General features: G+C 51.0%; 1 protein-coding gene across 1 annotated transcript; it reads left to right on the top strand.

The window, feature by feature from the left end:
* The first annotated feature begins 3,841 nt into the window (after window positions 1-3,841).
* On the top strand, window positions 3,842-20,375 carry DVL3 (dishevelled segment polarity protein 3). Its single transcript, XM_059391428.1, has 15 exons — window positions 3,842-4,272; window positions 9,591-9,660; window positions 10,185-10,306; window positions 10,428-10,537; window positions 10,733-10,868; window positions 11,058-11,151; window positions 11,360-11,429; window positions 12,065-12,204; window positions 12,385-12,461; window positions 12,575-12,642; window positions 12,788-12,937; window positions 13,700-13,831; window positions 14,018-14,185; window positions 17,131-17,346; window positions 17,445-20,375. Exons 1-15 carry the CDS (start codon window positions 4,112-4,114, stop codon window positions 17,879-17,881), a joined length of 2,151 nt encoding a protein of 716 aa, XP_059247411.1. The 5' UTR covers window positions 3,842-4,111; the 3' UTR covers window positions 17,882-20,375.
* Window positions 20,376-20,839: the final 464 nt, after the last annotated feature.

Genomic DNA, 20,839 nt, shown 5'->3' with positions numbered 1-20,839 from the left:
AGTGAAACTTGTTAGTTAATAAGCCCTGTGTATGGGGGCTGGTTTAGTGGAATGTGTGACTTTTGGTCTCGGGGTTGTGTGTTCAAGCTCCACTTTGGGTGTAGAGATTACTTTTAACAATAAAACCGTAGAAATAAAAACAAACCTGTACATGGACAGAGTTCCAACCAGCTTTTTAGTATTTCGCTCTTAAATGTGACTAGACTAATGGCCATCAAACATTTGAGGATACTTCTGGGGTGCCTGGGTGACTCAGAGGGTTAAGCCTCTGCCTTCAGCTCAGGTCATGATCTCAGGGTTCTGGGATCGAGTCCCGCATTGGACTCTGCTTGGCAGGGAGCCTGCTTCCTCCTCTCTCTCTCTCTGCTTGCCTCTTTGCCTACTTGTGATCTCTCTCTGTCAAATAAATAAATAAAATCTTTAAAAAAAAATTTGAGGATACTTCCAACGTGAAAGGTGGAGACAAAACAAAACTGAAATCAAGGAAACAATGAGAAAGTAGGGAGGTTTTTGAAAACCTCAGGGCAGGGGGGGAGCTATAATTATTCTTAAAATTCAAAGAGGGAAGATACTGTGTCTATGAAGAAAGTACTATGAAAAGGGAGAACTGGATAACAGGGTTTTTAGAAATTAAAAATGAGTAAATTATTTCCTACTGATAACTGGAATACTAGAGAACTGAATAAGCTGAAAACTACATCCATCCTTAGGGAGTTGAATTTTGAATGTGAACATTTTACCTATCCAATTGGATAGGGGAAAGGTTGGAAATGTCAAGAAAATCTCACAAAAAGGTGCAGTCATTTAAAAATTAAAGGGAACAGATGATAAAGGAGGAAAAAAATAAAAATCAATCTGGAAGGTCTAACATCTAACAGGAGCTCTAAAAATAACAGAAAAAATGGTCCTGATGTTAAATAATTCAAGGAAGTATTATTGAATTTCTAGATGGAAAGGGCTCACCAAGTGCCTAGCACAGTAAATTAGTACCAAGATGTATCACCATAAAATTTCTGAACCCCGGGAAGCCTAAATGGTTCAGTCGGTTTAGAGTCTGCCTTGGACTCAGGTGATGATGCAAGGGTCCTGGGCTGGAGTCCTGCACTCATTGGGCTCCTTGCTTGGCGGGGAGCCTGCTTCTCCCTCCACCTGCTGATCCCCCTGCTTATGCTTTCGCCCTCTGACAAATAAATAAAATCTTTTTAAAAAAATTTCAGAACCCCAGGAATAAAGAGAACCTCCTGAAGACTTCCAGAGAGAGTAAAAACAAGTCACGTGCAAAGCCTTAGGAAAAATAGAGCTCAAATTGACTGCTTAATAGCGACACTGGATGCTGGAAGACAATGTGGTAATAGCTTCAAAATTCTGAAGGAAAATTACTTTAAATCATATTTCCAGATTTGCATGTTCTTGAAAGGGGTTTTATTTCCCATGCTTTCAAAGAAAGCCACAGAACAGTGTGCTTTACCAAAGCAAAGGAGTGAAATATCTAGGAAATGGGGATTCAACAGAGAGGAGAGAGAAAGGGAACTCTGAGGATGATGCAGAGATTCCAGAATGACCTCTGTGCACAGGCTGAGACAGCCAACAGTGCAGACCAGAGCAAGAGAATGGAAGGCTCCAAGGGAGAAAATGGTTGGATTATCTAATATATTTGACAGGGTAAACAAAATATGCATTGAGAAACTATTAGATTATATGGTAAGACTTAATTGTAGTTATACTATTTAAAAAAGCAAATGTGGGGCGCCTGGGTGGCTCAGTGGGTTAAAGCCTCTGCTTTCGGCTCAGGTCATGGTCCCAGGGTCCTGGGATCGAGCCTCGAATCAGACTCTCTGCTCAGTCCCTCTCTCTGCCTGCCTCTCTGCCTACTTGTGATCCCTCTCTCTGTCAAATAAATAAATATTTTTTAAAATAAATTAATTAAAATAAAAATTAAAAAGCAAATGCAAAAGTAAAGCAATGATTAATGCCAGGAGAAATGAAAAGTTATAAAAAGGAAGCATTTACCATGGGCAAAATGTCAATACAAAAAACTATATTGACTTCAAAAAGCATGATTTTACTACTTGAAGAGGCTGGGGGAGGTGGAAGAAAGAAAAATCCATCCTTCAAATTTGGAAATAAATATGCAATGTCCAGAATGCATAAATCGATAACTAGTATGAGGTTTAAAAATATGTATGTATTGAGGTGGGGTGGAAAATGGGACAAAGAACTGCTATTAAGAGCTTTCTTAATATGCACACATAGTTAATTTAAAAAGTAAAGAGATGGGTGTGTGCACAAGGTATGTGCAGGGGCTAGCAAATAGGTTGGTTTGCTGAAGTAAAAAATTTAGCCAGGATATAATGAAAAAAACTGTAGAGGTAGGTAGTTTCGATTATGGAGTTTTGAATATTGTACTAAGAATCTTTGGAAAGCACTGGGGAATGTGGAGAGATTTCTGAGAAGAGGTACTTACTCTGGAAAATGCTAATTTGGCAACAGTGTACAAAATAGGAGTGGGAGGAGTCCACACTTGCTCCTGTGGCCTTAAAGAACCCATGTCTACCTCTCCAGCCTCATTCTACCACTATCACCATAGTCACAATGGCCTTCTTGTTCCTCAAATTGGGAGAATTTATTCCTGACTTGAGCCTTTATACCTGACTACACCCTCTGCCTGGAATGCTTTTCCCCCCACATCAGACCTCCTTCTAGCGGCTGTTTTTTCCATTCTATGTCTTCACTCAGATGGAAGAGGCTTTCTTTAACCACCCATGGTTCTCTTCTCCCTTTTACTATCACATCACTCCATATTATCTTCTTAATGGCATTTGTCCCTCTGAAGATACTACAAGCTCTGTGCCTCCTTTCAGGTGAGTCCTGACTGAGAGCAGCTTTAACTGTCTTGTTTTCACTTTATCCCCTGCATTTTGCCTTGCACCTTAGTGAGTGCACTTATTAAATGGATTAAAAGCTAAGGGGTGAAGAGATCTGTCAGGGAGGGACCCATTATACCTAGTTCTGATTTGAGATTTACTGACCCAGTCATGCACTCATTTTCATTCTTGCACTCATTCTCCATCAGTGCGTTTATTAAGCCATGGCTTTGCACCTAGGTATTGTACTGAGGGTTTTGTTTTTTGTTTTGTTTTGGATTTCGTTTTTATTTATTTATTTTGAGAGAGTGGGAGAGAGCCAGAGCAGAGGGGAGGGGCAGAGGGAGAAGCAGACTCCCCGCTGAGTAGTGAGCCGGATGGAACTGGATTCCAGCACCCTGAGATGATGACTCCAGCATAAGACAGACGCTTAACCTACTGAGCCACCCAGGTGCCGAATACTGAGGTTTTTAAGAAGGAATCAGAACTCGATTTCTTTCTGTCTGCAAGGAACTCGGTTTGGCAGACTCAGTGACAGCTGCTATGCTTTCCAACAGACCCTGAAAGGGCCACGGGAAGGTCACTTTCCTCCATCGATACCTGGTCAGAACCGCTCCCCCCCTCCCAGCTCTGGGGGCCAGAGTGACCTCAGGCTGCTGAGGAACAGCCTATCCCCCTTGGGTCCAGAGCCAGGGTTTGATGAGTCCTCGAACGCTGCCATCCTGGTGAGATCTGCCTTCCCTGTCTGGGGAGCCTAGGTGACCGCCACCAAGCTCCCCGCAGGTCTGGGATCCGAGCGCTGGCGGCCAAGCTCACCGCCCGGCGGGTGGGCGGGGTGTCCACGGGGCCCGGCAGAGGGGCCGGCCATCTGCCGCGAGGCCAGCGCGGCTCTGCCGCTGCCGGGGGCGGAGCTCGCGCCGGGGCTGGGCCGCGCCGGGGCGGGGCCGCGCCGGGGTCGGGGGAGGGGAGCGGGCCGAGCCTCGGCGCAGAGCCGGGAGGGCCGCGGCCACCGGAAGAGTCGCAGTCGCCAGCAGAGCCGGGAGAGTGGGGAGCGGAAGCGGCGGCCGCGGTGGCGGCAGACGGCGCTGGGACCCGGGAGCGGCCGGAGAACAAGGGAGCTGGCGCCGCGGCCGGCCGCCGAGCTAGGCTGAGCCGCTGGGCCGCGCCGACCGCCGTCGCCGCCCGAGAGGCCCGGCCGGGCCGCGGAAGCAGGCCGCGCGCGGGCCGCCGGGCCGGAGGCCGGAGCCATGGGCGAGACCAAGATCATCTACCACCTGGACGGGCAGGAGACACCGTACCTGGTGAAGCTGCCCCTACCCGCCGAGCGCGTCACCTTGGCGGACTTTAAGGGCGTTCTGCAGCGACCCAGCTATAAGTTCTTCTTCAAGTCTATGGACGACGATTTCGGGTGAGGATGGCCCCTGCCTCACCTCCTGGGAACCCCGGCCCCTCCGGCTTCTCGGGGCCCACTCGGCCAGTTTGGACTCCCCTTGTTACACTGGCTTCTAGCCCTACTCTGGATTCCAGAGGGCGACTTGGGCATTTGAGGGGGGCCCCCGGTTTTTCGAGGCTGGAGTTCAAGCCCCTATAGGGACTTTACTTTTACCTCTTGTGGGGGACCTAGGCCCCCCTAGTTTAGGAGGACGTCTAACTCCCCCAAAGCAACCAGAGTTCCAAGCCCCCTTCACCTCCTCAGAGCCAGTGTCCTACATAGACACACCCCCGCCTCCACCGGATTCCAGAGCCAGAGCCCCCCACCTGCCGCCTGCCAAGGGAGCCACCTTTTTAGCAGAGACTTGGGGTGTTTGGCACCCGACCTTTGCCCTCTCCATCTTTTCAGCTCCCAACTCAGAGCCATATTTGGAGTAATGCTTCCAGGGGCTATGCTGTAGGACTTTGAACTGAGGGGAGGGGGAGTAGGAGGGGGGCTCTAGGGCCAGGCTGCAAGCTGAGGCTAGCAAACCTAATGTTTATTTAGCTGTCTCCCCTTCCTTGTGGGGTGTTTAGGATGTTGTCAAGGAATCGGAGTGCCTGACCCCTGAGAAGTACCCCCTGGCCCAGGTGCTGATTTCCCTTCAGAATTGGGGCCTTTTTCCTCCAGATGGTAGCCAAGGGGGAGACCTTGGAAAGGGCCTCAGAGCCTGGATGAGAGGGCCAGGAAGCTCTCTTGGTGTTCTTCATCTTCCTCTCCCTGGCGGGGTCTTCTCCATCCAGCTGCAGGGCTTTGGACAGGCGGAGTTTGGAAGCAGGAACTTCCCCTTTAAGAAGGGATGGAATGTTGGAGCCGGAAGGTTCTGTAGCAGCTGGCCTGGGAGGGGGAGCCTGGCCCATCCCCTCACGGCCCCCCCAACTCCCAAGGGACTGGGGGAGGGGGAGGCCCCCAGACTTGCCAGCCCCACACTAACTGGGCACTGGGCCTGGAGGCCTGTGGGGAAGGCCTTCCCGGGCCCTCCAGGCCTAAAGGCTGTCTTTCCAGCCCCAGCCTGAGGCCTGCACTGCTCTTTGGAGCTGAGGCCCCAGAGCTGAGTGAAGGGAGATATTCTCCTTCCTGGTGTTTATCAGTCTGGCTTGTCTTCTGGGACCCTGCCCTTTTGGCCCTGGGAGGCAAGCACCTTCTCTCCTCTTCTGCCTAACATGTTTTGCTGTCACCTTTCCCCACAGAACTCAGGGTTTGATGAGTCCATGAGCTCCTATGTGTGAGAGTGCTTTGTACAGTGGGAAGTGCTATGCAGCTCCTGACCACTCTGGGTTCTCTTGCTGTTCCTACCCTGGGGTGGGGACTCCTGATGTAGTAATGATTGTCTGGCTTCAGTCCAGAGGAAGACACCTCTGACTGGAAGATTCTAAAGGAGGATTGATCTGCAAGGGGTGAGAGTGAGGGGGCAAATGCCTTGGTGTGGTAAGAGAAAAAGAGATTTGGAAGAAACCAAGATGCCCCCTCAGGGTATGGGATAGGGCAAATCCTCTAGAGCCCAGTGTGCGGAGCCACCCTGGGACTGGATGCCTTGGGGGACTAGGATAAGTATGTGTCTCCACCCTCAACTCACCCCTGAACCCAATGGACTTAGCCCGCCTGTTGTAAACCTAGACCCCTCTGGGCTGCCTCCCATTCCGCGCCCAGGCTGCTGTCAAGCCAGGCCTAACTGCAGTCTTAGGAGGGCCCCCATTTCATCTGCTCACTGTTATTGTTCTTTAAATCCACTGTCCGTTCACTCACTCTTTCTTAGCTTGACCCAATCAGTAATATGAAGTCACAGGTATGAATTTCTATTTGTATTTCTTTCTAAAATATGTTAAAAATAAAATACTTAACTATTGAATTAAACACTCATTCAGGTGCACCTGAAGCGATCTTGCGTACATTAGTGGTACTTGAACCGTCCTTGGCAAAGTATCTAGTAGACTGTGTTAACAGGGTTGAGAACAAAGCCAAAGGAGCAGATTGATTTTGTTTTTATTCCCAGGATTATTGAGCAGGAGAGGGCTAGAGCTGTCTCATCACAGAGAACTAGTAGCTGAGAAGTTTATATCTTTTATTTATTTAACAGACTCTCCTTAGGATGCTTCAGTGTGCATGCACTGATCTAAATGTTCTTCAAATATTTACTCATGCAGTCATCTTAACAGCCCTATGAAATAAGTAGTAATATCCCCAGTTTATAGAGGAAGAAACTAGAGCGCAGAGAAAAAGTAATTTCCCCAAGGCCACACAACTACTAAGTGGCAGAGCTTGACTCTGCATCAGAAATCTGGCTCCAAAGTCTAAGGCCTTAATCACACAATTGTAGGTGTTACAATTATTGTCACCATTGCACATATACGTCCTCTCTGAAGGAGATGCTGAGCCTTGGCAAACTATAGAGGTGATAGGGCTTAGCCCCTTGAGACCAGGGTCAGGTAGAGGCCAGCGACCTCTGCTGACAGCTGGGAGAGTGGGTCAGAGGAGCAAGGCTGCTCTCCAAGCTCACCCTCTGAGGTTCCAGTTGGTGAAGCCGGAGGACTCCCCAACTCCCATCTGGTCTCCAGAAGTATTTGTCAAGCTAAGGTAGGCCAGACCCTCTTAAACTGCTGCAAAATGGAGGAAGAATAAACATTTTCAGCACTGAGGGAGATGGGGGACGGCGGCTAGAGTGGCCTCGAGGTGGGCAGGAGCAACTTGGGAAGTTGGGCTACCAACTGTGTTGTTCCTTGCTCTATGTCACATACTGCCGTGCCTCTGGGCCTTCTCAAAGCACATTGCTCTTCCCTTGTCTTCCCCACGTGCATATTGCCCCATCCTCTGCATTGAGCTTTGAAAGTTACGGCACTTTATCCCATTTATCGTTACACCTACTCAGCTCCTAGCCAGGACCTGACACCTAAGAAATACTCAACAGATGTCTGTCCAGTGCACACATCTGCTGTTCTTATGGTTCTGACCACTTCCCACTTGCCATATACTTGCATGAACTATCCATTGGGCCATAACCTCCAAGGACAAGGCAGGCTCCTGGTCTGATGCACCTTGAAATTTATACTGTAGCAAGCATAGGATTTAAAACCTGCTGGGTTCTTAGCAAAGGCTTTTTAATTGAACAACGATGGACAATGAGTGATGCGCAGATTTGTTTGGTCCCTACCCTTAGAAACTTACACCAAGTTGGAAAGAGAGTATGGAACCTGCTAAAAATTGGCACAGCTAATAGTTAGCTTTTATTGTAAGCCAAGATCATGACAGGCATTCACAAATCCCACTTACCAGGGTAAGACAAAGGTTTGGAAAAGTTAAGAAATTTCTCTAAGCTAGGAGATCTAATATGTGGCAGAATCAGAACCCAGATTTGTTCAACTGTGTGTGTGTGTGTGTATGTTAGTGCTATGCAACCATGAGCCATTCATCTCCATGATGGGAGGGGGAGGCCTGTCTGAGGTCCCCCAAGGCTGTTGCTGAAGATCAGCTGATCGTTATGAGTCAGCAGAGCCTTGGCGACCTGTCGATGACCCCTAGAAAGAGAGGAAACATCTGTAGCATTGGAGCTGCGTGGTGGGGCCTGCTGGGGGCTGGGGTGGTGTGGTGGGGACTCAGCAGCAGTTTCCCACCAGAGAGAGACCCTCTCCAGAGCAGGTCAATCTCTGTCATGCGACCCACATACCCCATTTTCCTTTGAGCCCCAGGTCCCGTGTTGGACTGCAAGCTTAGGGTATCTTCTGGCCAGCCTGGCTGATGACTCTGAGCTATCTCCATGTCCCTTCTTTTCAGCATGTTCTATCCTTGGGCTTTCTGCCATCGTGGGCTTGACCAGAATGATTAGAGCTGCTTTCCCAGGGTCTTTGTGGGGTTGGAAATGGTGGAGGAACCAGAGCTAGATGGGAGGGAGAAGGGCAGGCTCGGTCTTTGAACTTGGCTGTGAGTCCAAGAATGTGAACATCATAAGGAGCCAAGCACGTTCCCGGCTCTGGACAGAAGCTGCTCCAAGAACAAGGAAGGACTAGGCTTCCCAGTCTCCTTTCTTGCTGTCTTTCCTCTCTGCTCACAACCCCAGGCATGTCTTCCTCTTGCCCCTGATCACATTTTTCCAGCTCTGTACTCCTAGAGTGTTTGACACAGTCTGGGCTCCTCAAACTTTTCCATTCCTTTCTCTAGCCCCAAACTGTAATCGTGGTTTGACTTCTTGCCTTGATGTATCCCCCGAGCCAAACTACATGCCTGTACACATCCCACCCCCTCCCTGCCCACATCACTCTCTCCTCCCCCCCACTACCACCACACATACAGATCCACATCACCTGTCATTGTAAGAGAAAAAATGTGAAATACCATGGAAAGACCATAGGTTTTGCAGTCAGGCAAGCTTGGGGTTGAATTCCAACTCTGACATCTTCTAGCTCTATGACCTGGAACAAGCAACTGAATGTTTCTCTATTTCTTTACTCATAAAATGAGGATCTTGTCCTTACAATGAAGGTGATGTGAAGATTATACATTCCAACTATAGGGAGATACCGTGGTATAATAGGTAAGAATAAACGCTAAAGAATCATGCTGGCTAGGATTCAAATTCCAGCTTTTATTAGTGTGTGACTGTGAGTGAGTTTCTGAACCTACCGAGCCTTAGTTTTCCCATCTGTATCTATCTTAGCATTGCTGTGAGTAGTAAATGACCCAAGTAAAGTGCTTAGCTTAGTGCTTGGCCCATGGTTCATGCTTAGTAAATGAGAGCAGTTGGTACTGTTAGCATAATGGCAATGGGGGATGTTCATTAGACATCTTTTCCCCTTCTCTTTCCTAATTTGCTTAAACTCTTCATCCACACCTCCCAGAAGAATGTCAGGATTCCCAAGAAGGAAAAGACAGAAATAAGGATGTGCTTTTTCCTAGTTTAAGGTCAGAGGGAAAGAATAAGTTCAGCCCAGAAGAGCTATGTTGGGACTGGATAACACACTCTTGGAATTCTAGGGAGTAGCCACATTTATAGGGGACAGCAATTTGTCAGGTGTAATTTGTAATCACCTGATAACTGAGAGGACACCCTAGGATGGCATCTGGCCTGGGCAGGGCTGGTGTCTTCCTGGTGGTGCTAAAGAGCAGTCCCTGGGTGACCCCCACTTCTGCTCCCATTTGAATACGCTTAGGCTGGTGACATGATTCCCAGTTTAGGGTGGAAGGGCCCTTGAGTTAGGATTGTGAGGACCCTTCCATTTCCACCCTAGAAAGCTCACCCTGATACCCCCATCCTTTCCCTGCAGAGTGGTGAAGGAGGAGATCTCTGACGACAATGCCAAGCTGCCCTGCTTCAATGGCCGGGTGGTGTCTTGGGTAAGGAGCCCTCCTCAGCCCTCTTTCCTCCTGCATCCCTGCGGTGGACTAGACAAGAAAAGCGTTGTTAAGATTATAGCTAGTGGTTTTATACTTCAATATCTGACTCTCCCCTGAGTTTTCTACCTGAACTGTTTCTCACCCCAGATTCTGTAGCCTTGGTGAAAGCTGTGGGTAGGGAGATGGAATGTGGGGAAGGGAGGGACAGAAACACTCATCAGAGACACAGATGTCTCCTATGCCCTTTGAGGCACTTTGCCACAGGTTCCAGCCAACCTCTGTCTGGGACCACTGACCCTTGTTCTCTGCCCCCATCCCACTTCAGTAGCTCATGTCTTCCATCCTCCCCATCCATGAGCAGTGAGTCCAGTCGTCATCCCAGCTGACCTTGCACAGTCCTTTCTATCCTGCCTCCATATCCCCTGGTTCATTCTCCCCAAGTCTGCATGCCATGCCGGAAGCCAGCTATCTGCTGATCCCTGGTGCCCCCGTACCATACTACCCACCCATTCTTTCCCTGTCAGCTGGTATCTGCTGAGGGCTCCCACCCAGAGCCAGCTCCTTTCTGTGCCGACAACCCATCAGAACTGCCACCGCCCATGGAGCGCACAGGAGGCATTGGGGACTCCCGGCCCCCATCCTTCCAGTGAGTGTGGCCTGAGAGTGGAACGGGCCCATGGGGGAGGCCTGCATCAGGTCAGCCCAGGGCTAGGGGGAGGGAACCCCCAGCCTGCCCCCTCTCCCACCAAGTCCTCTCTTCCCCACAGCCCTCATGCTGGTGGAGGCAGCCAGGAGAACCTGGACAATGACACAGAGACGGACTCCTTGGTCTCTGCCCAGCGCGAACGGCCACGCAGGAGGGACGGTCCAGAGCACAGTGCGTCTTCCCTGAACAGACGCCTTCCCTCCCCATCCCTACGCCTTCCCTCATAGCTTCCATTCAGCTACCCACTTCTTTGCCCTTTCCCAAGCTCTGGGTATGCCTGACCCCCGTGCAGCCCCAAGCCCAGCCCTGTGCCTCCCTTCCCTGCTGCATGGGCACTGTGAACCCAGCTACCTCTGTTCCCTGCAGCAACCCGGCTAAATGGAACTGCAAAGGGGGAGCGGCGGCGAGAGCCAGGGGGTTATGATAGCTCATCCACCCTTATGAGCAGCGAGTTAGAGACCACCAGCTTCTTTGATTCAGATGAGGATGACTCTACTAGCAGGTGGGGCTTTGGTTTCATTGATACTATGGGCAGGTGACCCCCCGAGGAGCCCTGACCCCACCTCCCTCCCCCCAGGATGGTGGGACCCTGAGAGGGCTGTGGGCTTTGCATAAGGGACTTGGGCCCTGCGGTGCCTCTTGTGGGGCAGGGCTGGGCCAGCCTGGTGGGGAACGACTATGGGCCCCCCAGGTTCAGCAGCTCCACAGAGCAGAGCAGCGCCTCACGCCTGATGAGAAGACATAAGCGGCGGCGGAGAAAGCAGAAGGTTTCGCGGATTGAACGGGTACGGGACCTGAAAGGCCAGGGATGGGTGGGGGCAGACTGAGCCCTGTGCAGGCAGATCCAGGCTGTGTGCTTCCTTAGACCCCCTTCTTTTGGGCCAGCATTTGAGCCTTAGAGGGGAGGGGAGGCTGAGGGCTGAGGAGGAGCTAGGTGGGAGCAGTGAGTTCTTGCCACCCCTGCATGCTGCTCAGTGCCTCTGTCTATTTCAGTCCTCATCCTTCAGCAGCATCACGGACTCCACCATGTCACTCAACATCATCACTGTCACTCTCAACATGGGTGAGTCTGGTGAAACAATACTCTTGAGGGCCTGCCTACCGTATGCCAGATACTGGGCAGACTTGAGGAGTTCAGAGAGGCACAAGATATGTTCTCTGCCCCCGAGGAGCATTCTCTCATAAATATAAACTGGTACATCAACTGACCATTTCAATAGCTCACGAGCTAGGACAGAGGTAAGCACAGAGAGCTATGAAAATAGAGGATGGCATCAGGGAAGGCTTCCTGGAGGAAGTAATTTCTGATTCCTATCCCCCTTCCCTTTTTCAGCCGTTGCTTATCACTCTCTGATTTCTGCCCTAGTGCTGTCTTTAGGAGATAGCTGAATGTAGTAAAAAGAGCCCCAACCTTAGTATTTAAGTCTGAGTTGAATCCTGGCTTTGCAACTTAATGGCTTAGAAAAGTCATTAAGGTTCTCCAAACCTCAGTTGCCTGCTTTGTAAAATGGGACTAAGAGATCCTGTGGCAGAGCTGGCAAGGACTAAATGGAAGTATGCATGACCATACTGAGCACAGGGCCTGATTCAGGTTCACTGAAATGTTAGTTCCCATCCCTTTCCACCCTTTTCTAATAAGGGACTCAGAATTTGGGTAGGAACTTTATTCCCCTCTTAAGGTTGTGTCACTCTCTATAGAAAAGTACAATTTTCTGGGCATCTCCATTGTGGGCCAGAGCAATGAGCGCGGTGACGGAGGCATCTACATTGGCTCCATCATGAAGGGTGGGGCTGTGGCTGCGGACGGACGCATCGAGCCAGGAGATATGCTGTTACAGGTACATGTGCCCCGGAGGTGGTGCTGGGGTTGGGGCATAGGGGGATAATCCCCATCCCTGTACCGGCTCATTTAAAGGCCACTGCTTGGTAGGGGGAAGACCTCCTGATCCATTAAGCTCAGCTTCCCTACCCATCTCCCCAGCCCAGCTGCTTATCCCACTTCTGACCCTCTCTCCCAGGTAAACGAGATCAACTTTGAAAACATGAGCAATGACGACGCGGTCAGGGTCCTGCGGGAGATTGTGCACAAACCAGGGTATGGATGGGACAGGACATGGGAAGGAGGGAGCAGGCACTTCTGGCCATCAGGCAGGGGGCTTATCTGGACTCCATGCATCCAGCCCTCACTAGGAACCCCCTTGCTTTCAGGCCCATCACCCTGACTGTAGCCAAGTGCTGGGACCCAAGTCCACGTGGTTGCTTCACACTGCCCAGAAGTAAGTGTTTGGGGGACTCGGCCCTAAAGCTGGTGCTTGGTACACGTGAACCCTGTCTCTCCATACTTCTCTGTTCCCCTAAACCCTCATACCTTCCCTGTGGGGCCTGGCAGGGGGCAGCCCCTGACTCTTCTCCTCCCTGCAGGTGAGCCCATCCGGCCCATTGACCCTGCAGCCTGGGTCTCCCACACTGCAGCCATGACTGGCACCTTCCCTGCCTATGGCATGAGCCCCTCCCTGAGCACCATCACCTCCACCAGCTCTTCCATCACCAGCTCCATCCCTGACACAGAGCGTGAGTGTCCAGCCCTGCCCCCTAGGCCCAGCGGGCAGGGCCGGGTGGGAGGGACTGATGAAGGCCCACATGGAGACTCTTGCTTAAAAGTCAGAGGGGGCTGGAGAGGGGGTTGAGTTCATTCCAGCTTCCTCACACTTCAGCTTCCCTCAATGGACACCCTACCCTCACTAAACAGTGTTTGCCTCTGAGCCTGTATTGAGCATCCTGTGAGCCTCAGTTTCCTCTAGTAAAATGGGACTAATGATATGCACTCTACCGGGTTCCGGGGCGAGGGAGGGAGGGTTTAATGAGAGGATATAAGTGAGGCCCCCATCCCAGGATGTGGCATGAAGTAAGCACTCAGAAAATGACTGCCATTTTTACTCTAACACACATGTTATATACTATGCTAAGCACCTTCATTTATATTATTTAATTCTCTCTTCAAATATCCTTGCAAAATATGGTAGCACAGCTGGTTAAGCGTTGGACTCTTGATCTCAGCTCAGGTCTTGATCTCAGGGTTGTGAGCGCAAGTCCTGTGTTCAGGGCTCCACACTGGGCGTGGAGCCTACTTAAAAAAAAAAAAAAAAAAAAATTCTTGCAAAATAAATATTAAAGTCCCTATTTTTACAGAGGAGGAAACTAAGTGTCCTAGAAGTCAGTAATGTGCCCACCATTGGTCCGTAGTCATTAGATGGTAGAGCTGCAGAGCAGACTTTTCTCTCTACCTAACTCTGTAGCCTCTTTCTGCCTCACCATTCTGCCTCCCACCCCCAGGCCTAGACGACTTCCACCTGTCCATCCACAGTGACATGGCCGCCATTGTCAAAGCCATGGCCTCCCCTGAATCTGGGCTGGAGGTCCGTGACCGCATGTGGCTCAAGATTACCATCCCCAACGCTTTCATCGGTGAGAGGGCTGCATGGTGGGATGAAGGACAGGGTGGGGAGTGATGGGGCAGGGCAGGCTGGGGGCTGAAGATCTCCCTTGGGCCACTCCCTTGAGCTGGAACCAGCCCCAGCCTTGTGGCTTCTGGGAGGTCAGAGGAGCCCAAGTCAGGTGGGCCTCCCAGTCAAGTGGTGGCCTTGCCCCCAGGCTCGGATGTGGTGGACTGGCTATACCACAACGTAGAAGGCTTCACGGACCGGAGAGAGGCTCGAAAGTACGCCAGCAACCTGCTAAAAGCCGGCTTCATCCGCCACACTGTCAACAAGATCACCTTCTCTGAGCAGTGCTACTATATCTTCGGTGACCTCTGTGGCAGTATGTGCCTCCCCTACCTCCTTGCTCTGTCTGCTGGCTGGGAGTGGGGAGGTGCACAAGGATGTGGCAGCAGACCCCAGGGAGTCCACATGAGGCATGAGCAGGCAACCAGGCTGGGGGCCCAGCTTGAGGCCTGGCACAGGCCTCCCTCTCTAGTGGAAGCAGAGCCCATTCAGGCCTTTTCACCTGCTCTGCATCCCCATCTTGGGGCTGGCATTTTCCAAGCGCCTCTTCTGTTTCTGGCCTATATTGGTTGTTTCTGAGCATCATCTCACCCTCACTCAGTTCTCACAACCCCCGCCTCCTCACCTTTGGGAAGATGGATCACTGTCCCTATTTCAGCCAAGGAAACTGAGACTTAGAGAAGTTAAATAGTCCACCCATTCTCACAGCCAGATGCAGAGGAGTTAGGCCTTGGGTCCAGGTCTTTCTGGCTCCAGAGTCCTTTTTCTTGCTATAATCTGGAGCTGCCTAGGTATGTGGTGTTGCAGAAACATTGTCTTAGCCAGGTCAAACAAAGATCCTACCATTGGCCCCTAGTCACCCTCCCAGCACCAAACAGGTTCCACCAAGGCAGGACCTGGGGCTAGCCTGAGGCCCCAAGTCCCCAGCCTCCTCAAACCCTTGAGGATGGTCTGGGTCTTGGGATGAAACTGAAAATAAACTGTCAGGGCCAGCTTAGAGAGGACTCTGCAAGCTGCCCCGAGCATTCTGGACTTGGTCCTGAGACAGTGCAAAGCCAGTGAGGGCTTTTAAGGAGGAAAGGTCTTCAGGGAACCCCCTTCTCCTGAGCACGTAGACAGCCCTTGGGAAGAAAGGGGAGTCCTCAAGACAGGACAGCATTGCTCAGGGCTGGGAGCAGAAGCCCCCCTCCCAGCAGCTGCCTCTGCCTCAGGGAGCCTTTTGTCTGCCCAGAGATGCTTGCTGACTGGAGTCCAAAAACTGACTTAAAATGCTTCACGTGAGGTTCTAAGTCTAGGAAGGCTGTTGCTGCAAAGCACAAGTTCGTGATGGGGGGTGATGGGTGCATAGGGTTTTGGAGTTGGACAGTTCTGAGTTCAAATCCCAGCTCCGCCCTCTCTATGTGAACATGGTAAGTGACAACCTCTCATTGCCTCAATTTCTTGATCTGTAAGTTGGAGGCAACAGTAGAACCTATCTCAGAGCTGTTCGGAGGTTAAGACAGCATGTATAATGCTTTTAGTACCATGTTTGGTTCACAGTAAGTGCTCTAAAAAAGTTCTCCATTATTCATAAATTTAATTGATTCTAAGGTGAATATTTCTTTCACATTTCAGTATCTCTGAAATTGGGGTGCATCTTATAATTAATGGCTTCTTAGACTCGATCCTGTGTAGTTACTATTGTTATCATTAGCAGAAGTCAGCCCTGGCTCTGAACCTCCAGGGACCCTTAAAGCTTCTCAAGGCAGCTGTGGTTTTTGCTCAAGAGATGTTAGTCTATCCCTGGGGCCAAGGCCCCTCAGAGGCCCAGTTCAGGGATATGCCGACAGACAGGTCTTTTTCTTCTCACTGGCCAAGGTCTCCTCAGCCTCCTCAGCAGGAAAGAATTGGGGACCTGGGATACCCAGAAGCCTCTAGTCATTCCCCTCAGGACAGCAGCCTGGAGGTTGAAACAGTCACCAGTTCTTGGGGCATGAGCCATGGCCAGCCCCTGCTCCTCACCATCACAATCCCCCATGCTAGCTGCAGGCCTTGGCAGTCTGATGGCTGGTAGACTCCACAGACTGCCTCAGCCCTCTCACATCCCCTCTTCTGACCTCTTCTCTCCTGGAAACTTGAGCTCACTTACAAAGGGCTCCATCTGTATCCAACACCTGGCTGGTAGGGCAATTACAGCTCTCTTAGAGCTCTGGGACCTGGTATGATGAGGTGTGAGCAAGGGGTGTCCCAGGTAGGTCATCACTTCTGGTGGCCCCTTGTATTCCTTTTCAAGTAGTTCCAACATTGGAGTGGGCAGCCTTGGCCTTAAGGAGTGCACGATTTCCTGGGGGAACCGGAGTCGTGAAACAAGTAATGTTAATACTGTGAAGAATGAGGCCTGGCTGGGAATGGGGTGGAGGGCACAGAAGAGGCACCTAAGTGGTTCTCTTTCTGAGGCCTTTCCACCTTACCCAACAGCACCAGAAAATCCATTTAGGCCAAGTCCCTTCTGTACAGGGGCGCTCTGAAAGGCCTATGTTTGTTCTGGCCTATAATGGGTACTTTTTTTAGTTCTAGGTGAAGGGAGAGGGCAAAGTTTCACCTAAGTTTCCCCCAGCTGCTCCCTACTCTTTATTAATGACTCACCTGGAAAGGTCAGAAGAAAATAAGTAACTCCTAGCTTCTGCTCTGGCCACAGTTTGGATTGACCTCAGGCAGGTCATTTAACCTCTCTGGACTTCACTTTCCTCATCTGGAAAAAATGTGACTGATGCCCTCTTCACAGGCTGGTGGTAACATCTGCATGAGGTGAAGGGCTTTGATCATGCCTAATGACTCCCAGGTTTGCAATACCTATCTGCTAGTTCAGCTTCCCGCACTCCCCTAAGTGAACAGAGAACATTGCCCATTTAAGACTTCTGCTACTTCTTCCAGTTTACTAAGGAAGGAGGAGAAACTGTCAAACCCCTGGAAATGGGAGTTGGGTGTCAGGATTGGGCATTGAAGTGGGGGCTTAGGGCCTTCCTGAGGAGGGTTTCCCTTGGTGCTGTGTCTGCAAGGGTCTCCCTCTCCACCATCTCAGATGGGTAGTGGAGGGGGTCTGAAGAAGTGAGAGATCTCTGACCTGTGCCTCCTCTCATTTTGGGGATAAACTACCACGGGTGTTAGGTATCGTGGTAAATGTGCCCGCCCAACCTAGAGTGGGGACCTCTGTCTCCTGACCTAGGGGTGTGGGGGCGTGGGATAGACCCAGCTCATCTGGCCTTCTCCTCCCCTCCACAGACATGGCCAACTTGTCCCTCCATGATCACGACGGTTCCAGTGGTGCCTCTGACCAGGACACGCTGGCCCCTTTGCCACACCCAGGGGCCGCCCCTTGGCCCATGGCTTTCCCTTACCAGTACCCTCCACCCCCACACCCCTACAACCCACACCCAGGCTTCCCAGAACTGGGGTACAGCTATGGTGGGGGCAGCGCCAGCAGTCAGCACAGTGAAGGTAAGGCAGAGGCAGCGGTGGTGGGGGCACAGGAGAGCCCCAAGCCGCTTCTGCCAGCTCTGAGCATCCCCCACCCTGGGCCTGCCTGTCCCCTGCAGGTAGCCGGAGCAGTGGCTCCAACCGTAGCGGCAGTGACCGGAGGAAGGAGAAGGACCCGAAGGCGGGAGACTCGAAGTCAGGAGGCAGCGGCAGCGAGTCGGACCACACAACCCGCAGCAGCCTGCGGGGTCCACGGGAAAGAGCGCCCAGTGAGCGCTCGGGGCCTGCTGCCAGCGAGCACAGCCACCGCAGCCACCACTCAATGGCCAGCAGCCTGCGCAGCCACCACACGCACCCAAGCTACGGTCCCCCTGGCGTACCCCCTCTCTACGGTCCCCCCATGCTGATGATGCCCCCACCGCCCGCGGCCATGGGGCCCCCAGGAGCCCCTCCGGGCCGCGACCTGGCCTCTGTGCCCCCCGAACTGACAGCCAGCAGACAGTCCTTCCGCATGGCCATGGGAAACCCCAGTGAGTTCTTTGTGGATGTGATGTGAACAGGGCCCCTCCCCCACGTCGATCCCGCTCCCCGGCGGCTGCGTCCCTCTCTCCATCCGTCCGTCTTTTTTACTTTGTCTGGTACCTGAAAGGGAAATAAATTGAACTAAATTCAGGCGCGCTAACTGCTCGCTGGGCGCAGCGAGGGTGGGGTGCACCCACCGGTCGCCACTGCGGCCCCTAACCTGCCACCACCCCCAGCTTGTCCCCCTGCCTACTAACTGCTGCATAGGCCTTCCCAGGATGCTTCGTTTCTGAGACCCAACTTGCTGGTGCTGCTCCTTATTCCCCACACACACTTCAGGAATTGACACCAGCAGACCCTTTTTGGGCCTGCTTGTCCCTTTATCCTCACTTTTCCCCCCTCATCAATCTTGCACCATTCATTCCTCTACATCAGCTCTCCATTAACTGCATCCCCTCAAGCATGTGTGCTAATCTCCTAAATTTCCCCCTCACAATACTGACACCAAAAAATACTTGCTTCATCTACCCCTCCTCCTAACCACCCACCGCACCCCCCAGGGCTGCCTCAGTACTACGCCTTAGAGCCGTAGTCCCTTCCAGTAAGCATCCAAGCTATCCAGCCTGTGCGGACCTTTACTGGAAGCCCGAGGGCCCCCCTTAGTTGCCTGAGCTGCTGGTGGCTTCCAGGAAGCATATCCGCTCTACCCCTATACCTGCACCCCCATGCCCACCCTGTGTGCTGGTTCCTTCAGACCCCTAACCCTACTAACCAGCAGGCTCATCTCACCTCTGGGCCTGAAACATTTCTTTTCTTTCTTTTTTCTTCCCTCAATTTTTCCTGGGCCTGGAGCAGCCAAGAATTTCGGGCTGTTTGACTTTCTGTGAGCCCCCAGCAAGGGGAGGCCCAGCCTCCGAGGAGACCAGGAACCCTGCTTCTGCAGCCCCTCAGGGCTTCCCAAGGATGTTCAGCTCCCACACCCCCACTTCAGCATGTTGAGTCATTAGGCTTTTGTGGAAGGCTTCAGCCTCTCACCCATGTATGAGAGACTCTGTTCCCCTTTCCAGAGGGTGCCCCATTCTTCTCTCTCTCTCTCTCTCTCTCTCTCTCCCTCTCCCTCTCTATCTCTCTCTCTCACACACACACATACACATATGTGCCTATGTAAGTTCACTTAAGTCTCAAGGCTGGTCCCTACCCAGAGGGCTGGACCCTCTCTCCCAGGTTGTAGGGCTGGTCCCCTGACTTCCCTCTCCCCTCAAGCCTCCCACACATGTCCTCATCATCTTTCTACCTGGATAAAGCTCGTGAATTGGTTCTCAGGTTAGGCTCAGCAGAGGACTCCGCAGGCAACTGGCAGGTGGTTCTCACCCTGACCCTCACCCCATACACCCTTCCCTTATTTCACAATCACAGAAAAAGGTTGGGCAAGGGACTTCTGGGACTCCTACTAAAATGCCAGGTTTTATTTTTTACCTTATTCTCCAGTTGAAGCAAATCATGACTTTCTCTTTAAACCTCTTCTATAAATTCTCCTGGCTCACCTAGCCATCCATGTTTTTAGGACTGGGGTGTCAAGAGTAGGATTAAGTCTTAAGCTCCAGGCTTTGGGGCAAACTAAGGTAAGGACATTTTTGGCATTCATTCATTTAACCAATACTTCTGGAGTTTTTGGTGACCAAGGGCTGTGTTGGAAGCATGACTCAGTCTTTCCTGCCTTCTAGGAGCTCTAGGTTTGCTCCCAATCCAGGCCATGGCTTTCTCTAGCCACCACTACAGGGCTGCCTCCCTACTTTTTCTTTTCTGACTCTGCCATGTTCAACTCCACTATCGCTCATGTTCAACTTCACTATTGCTCATGCCTTCAGTGTTGGTGCTCCCAGTGTTCCATCTTTAGTTCACTTCTCTTTCCTCTATGTTTACTTTCCAAATGATATCATCTATCCTGATGTCCTCAATTGTCCCTGATACACCTGTGATTCTAAAACACCTATCTCCAGCCACAATTTGCCTCCAAATCTGAGATCTGCATTATCACCCACTGGACATCAACATGGACATATCCATATGGACTCAACTCATTTCCCGCATCAAGTATGTTCCTGAATTCCGATCCTGGTGATCTTTATCACACTCTACATAGGTACACCAGCTAGGAACATGTATGGGCTTAGATTCCTCCTCATATCTTACAAGTCAGCACATCATATCATTCCACTCCAAAAATCTTTCTTAAATATGGTTCTTGCTCTCCCGTCTGCCTCTACTCTAATTCACAGGAGCATGGGATTTGGAGTCAGTTTGTTCTGGGTTTGAATTCCAGCTCTGCTACTTTTTGGTTTCATGATAAGAGAGTTATTTAATCTCTCTGAGCCTCAATTCCCTCATATGTAAAATGATGATAATAATACCTACCTCACAGGGTTGTTGTGAGGATTTAAATTAGATATTGTACGAAAAGTGCCTAGCACAGTGCCTGGCACACAGTAGAATAGGTGCTCAATAAATGGTAGCTATTATTATTATTATCATTATTATTATTATTATTTACTCTAAATTGGTAGGTTATTACTGAAGTTAAAGCTTTTGGGAAGGTAGCAGTGAAGCTTTGAATGCTGGTTCAAGAATTAGAAATGCCCATATTCAATCACTTAATGGATTCACACTGTGACCACCATTTGAAGGAGAGCAGATCCCCATCCTGCCACATCCTGGCTTGTAGCAGGAGGATGCTGGGACAGTAGGGTTTGCGACCAGGTTTGCCCTTTTTTGCCCTTCCTCCCATGATAGGCTCAGCAGCAGTGAAGGCAGCAGGGCATCTCTCCCTACAGAAAGAGCTAACAGATTTTCTTTAGGTCCTGCAAAAGTCAACTAGGCCTTTCATGTCTGAGGGTTTGCTCTGTCTCTTCTTCTCAGCTTGGATGTGTAGATTAACTCTGTTCATCAGAGAAGGGATTTCAAATTCTGTATCCAGTTAAGTTAAACCTGCCAA

The sequence above is a fragment of the Mustela nigripes genome, chromosome 2 (genome assembly GCF_022355385.1).
Source record: "Mustela nigripes isolate SB6536 chromosome 2, MUSNIG.SB6536, whole genome shotgun sequence".
Lineage (NCBI taxonomy): Eukaryota > Metazoa > Chordata > Mammalia > Carnivora > Mustelidae > Mustela > Mustela nigripes.
The sequence above is the reverse complement of the archived record's forward strand: the minus strand, read 5'-3'. Positions and strand labels throughout refer to the sequence as shown.

Excerpts from the sequence above, each read along its gene's own strand:
- DVL3 (XM_059391428.1), top strand. The coding sequence starts at position 4,112 with ATGGGCGAGACCAAGATCATCTACCACCTGGACGGGCAGGAGACACCG. Across the intron at positions 11,152-11,359 it reads AGGTTTCGCGGATTGAACGG|TCCTCATCCTTCAGCAGCAT; the intron begins GTACGGGACCTG and ends TGTCTATTTCAG. Across the intron at positions 12,205-12,384 it reads CAGGAGATATGCTGTTACAG|GTAAACGAGATCAACTTTGA; the intron begins GTACATGTGCCC and ends CCTCTCTCCCAG.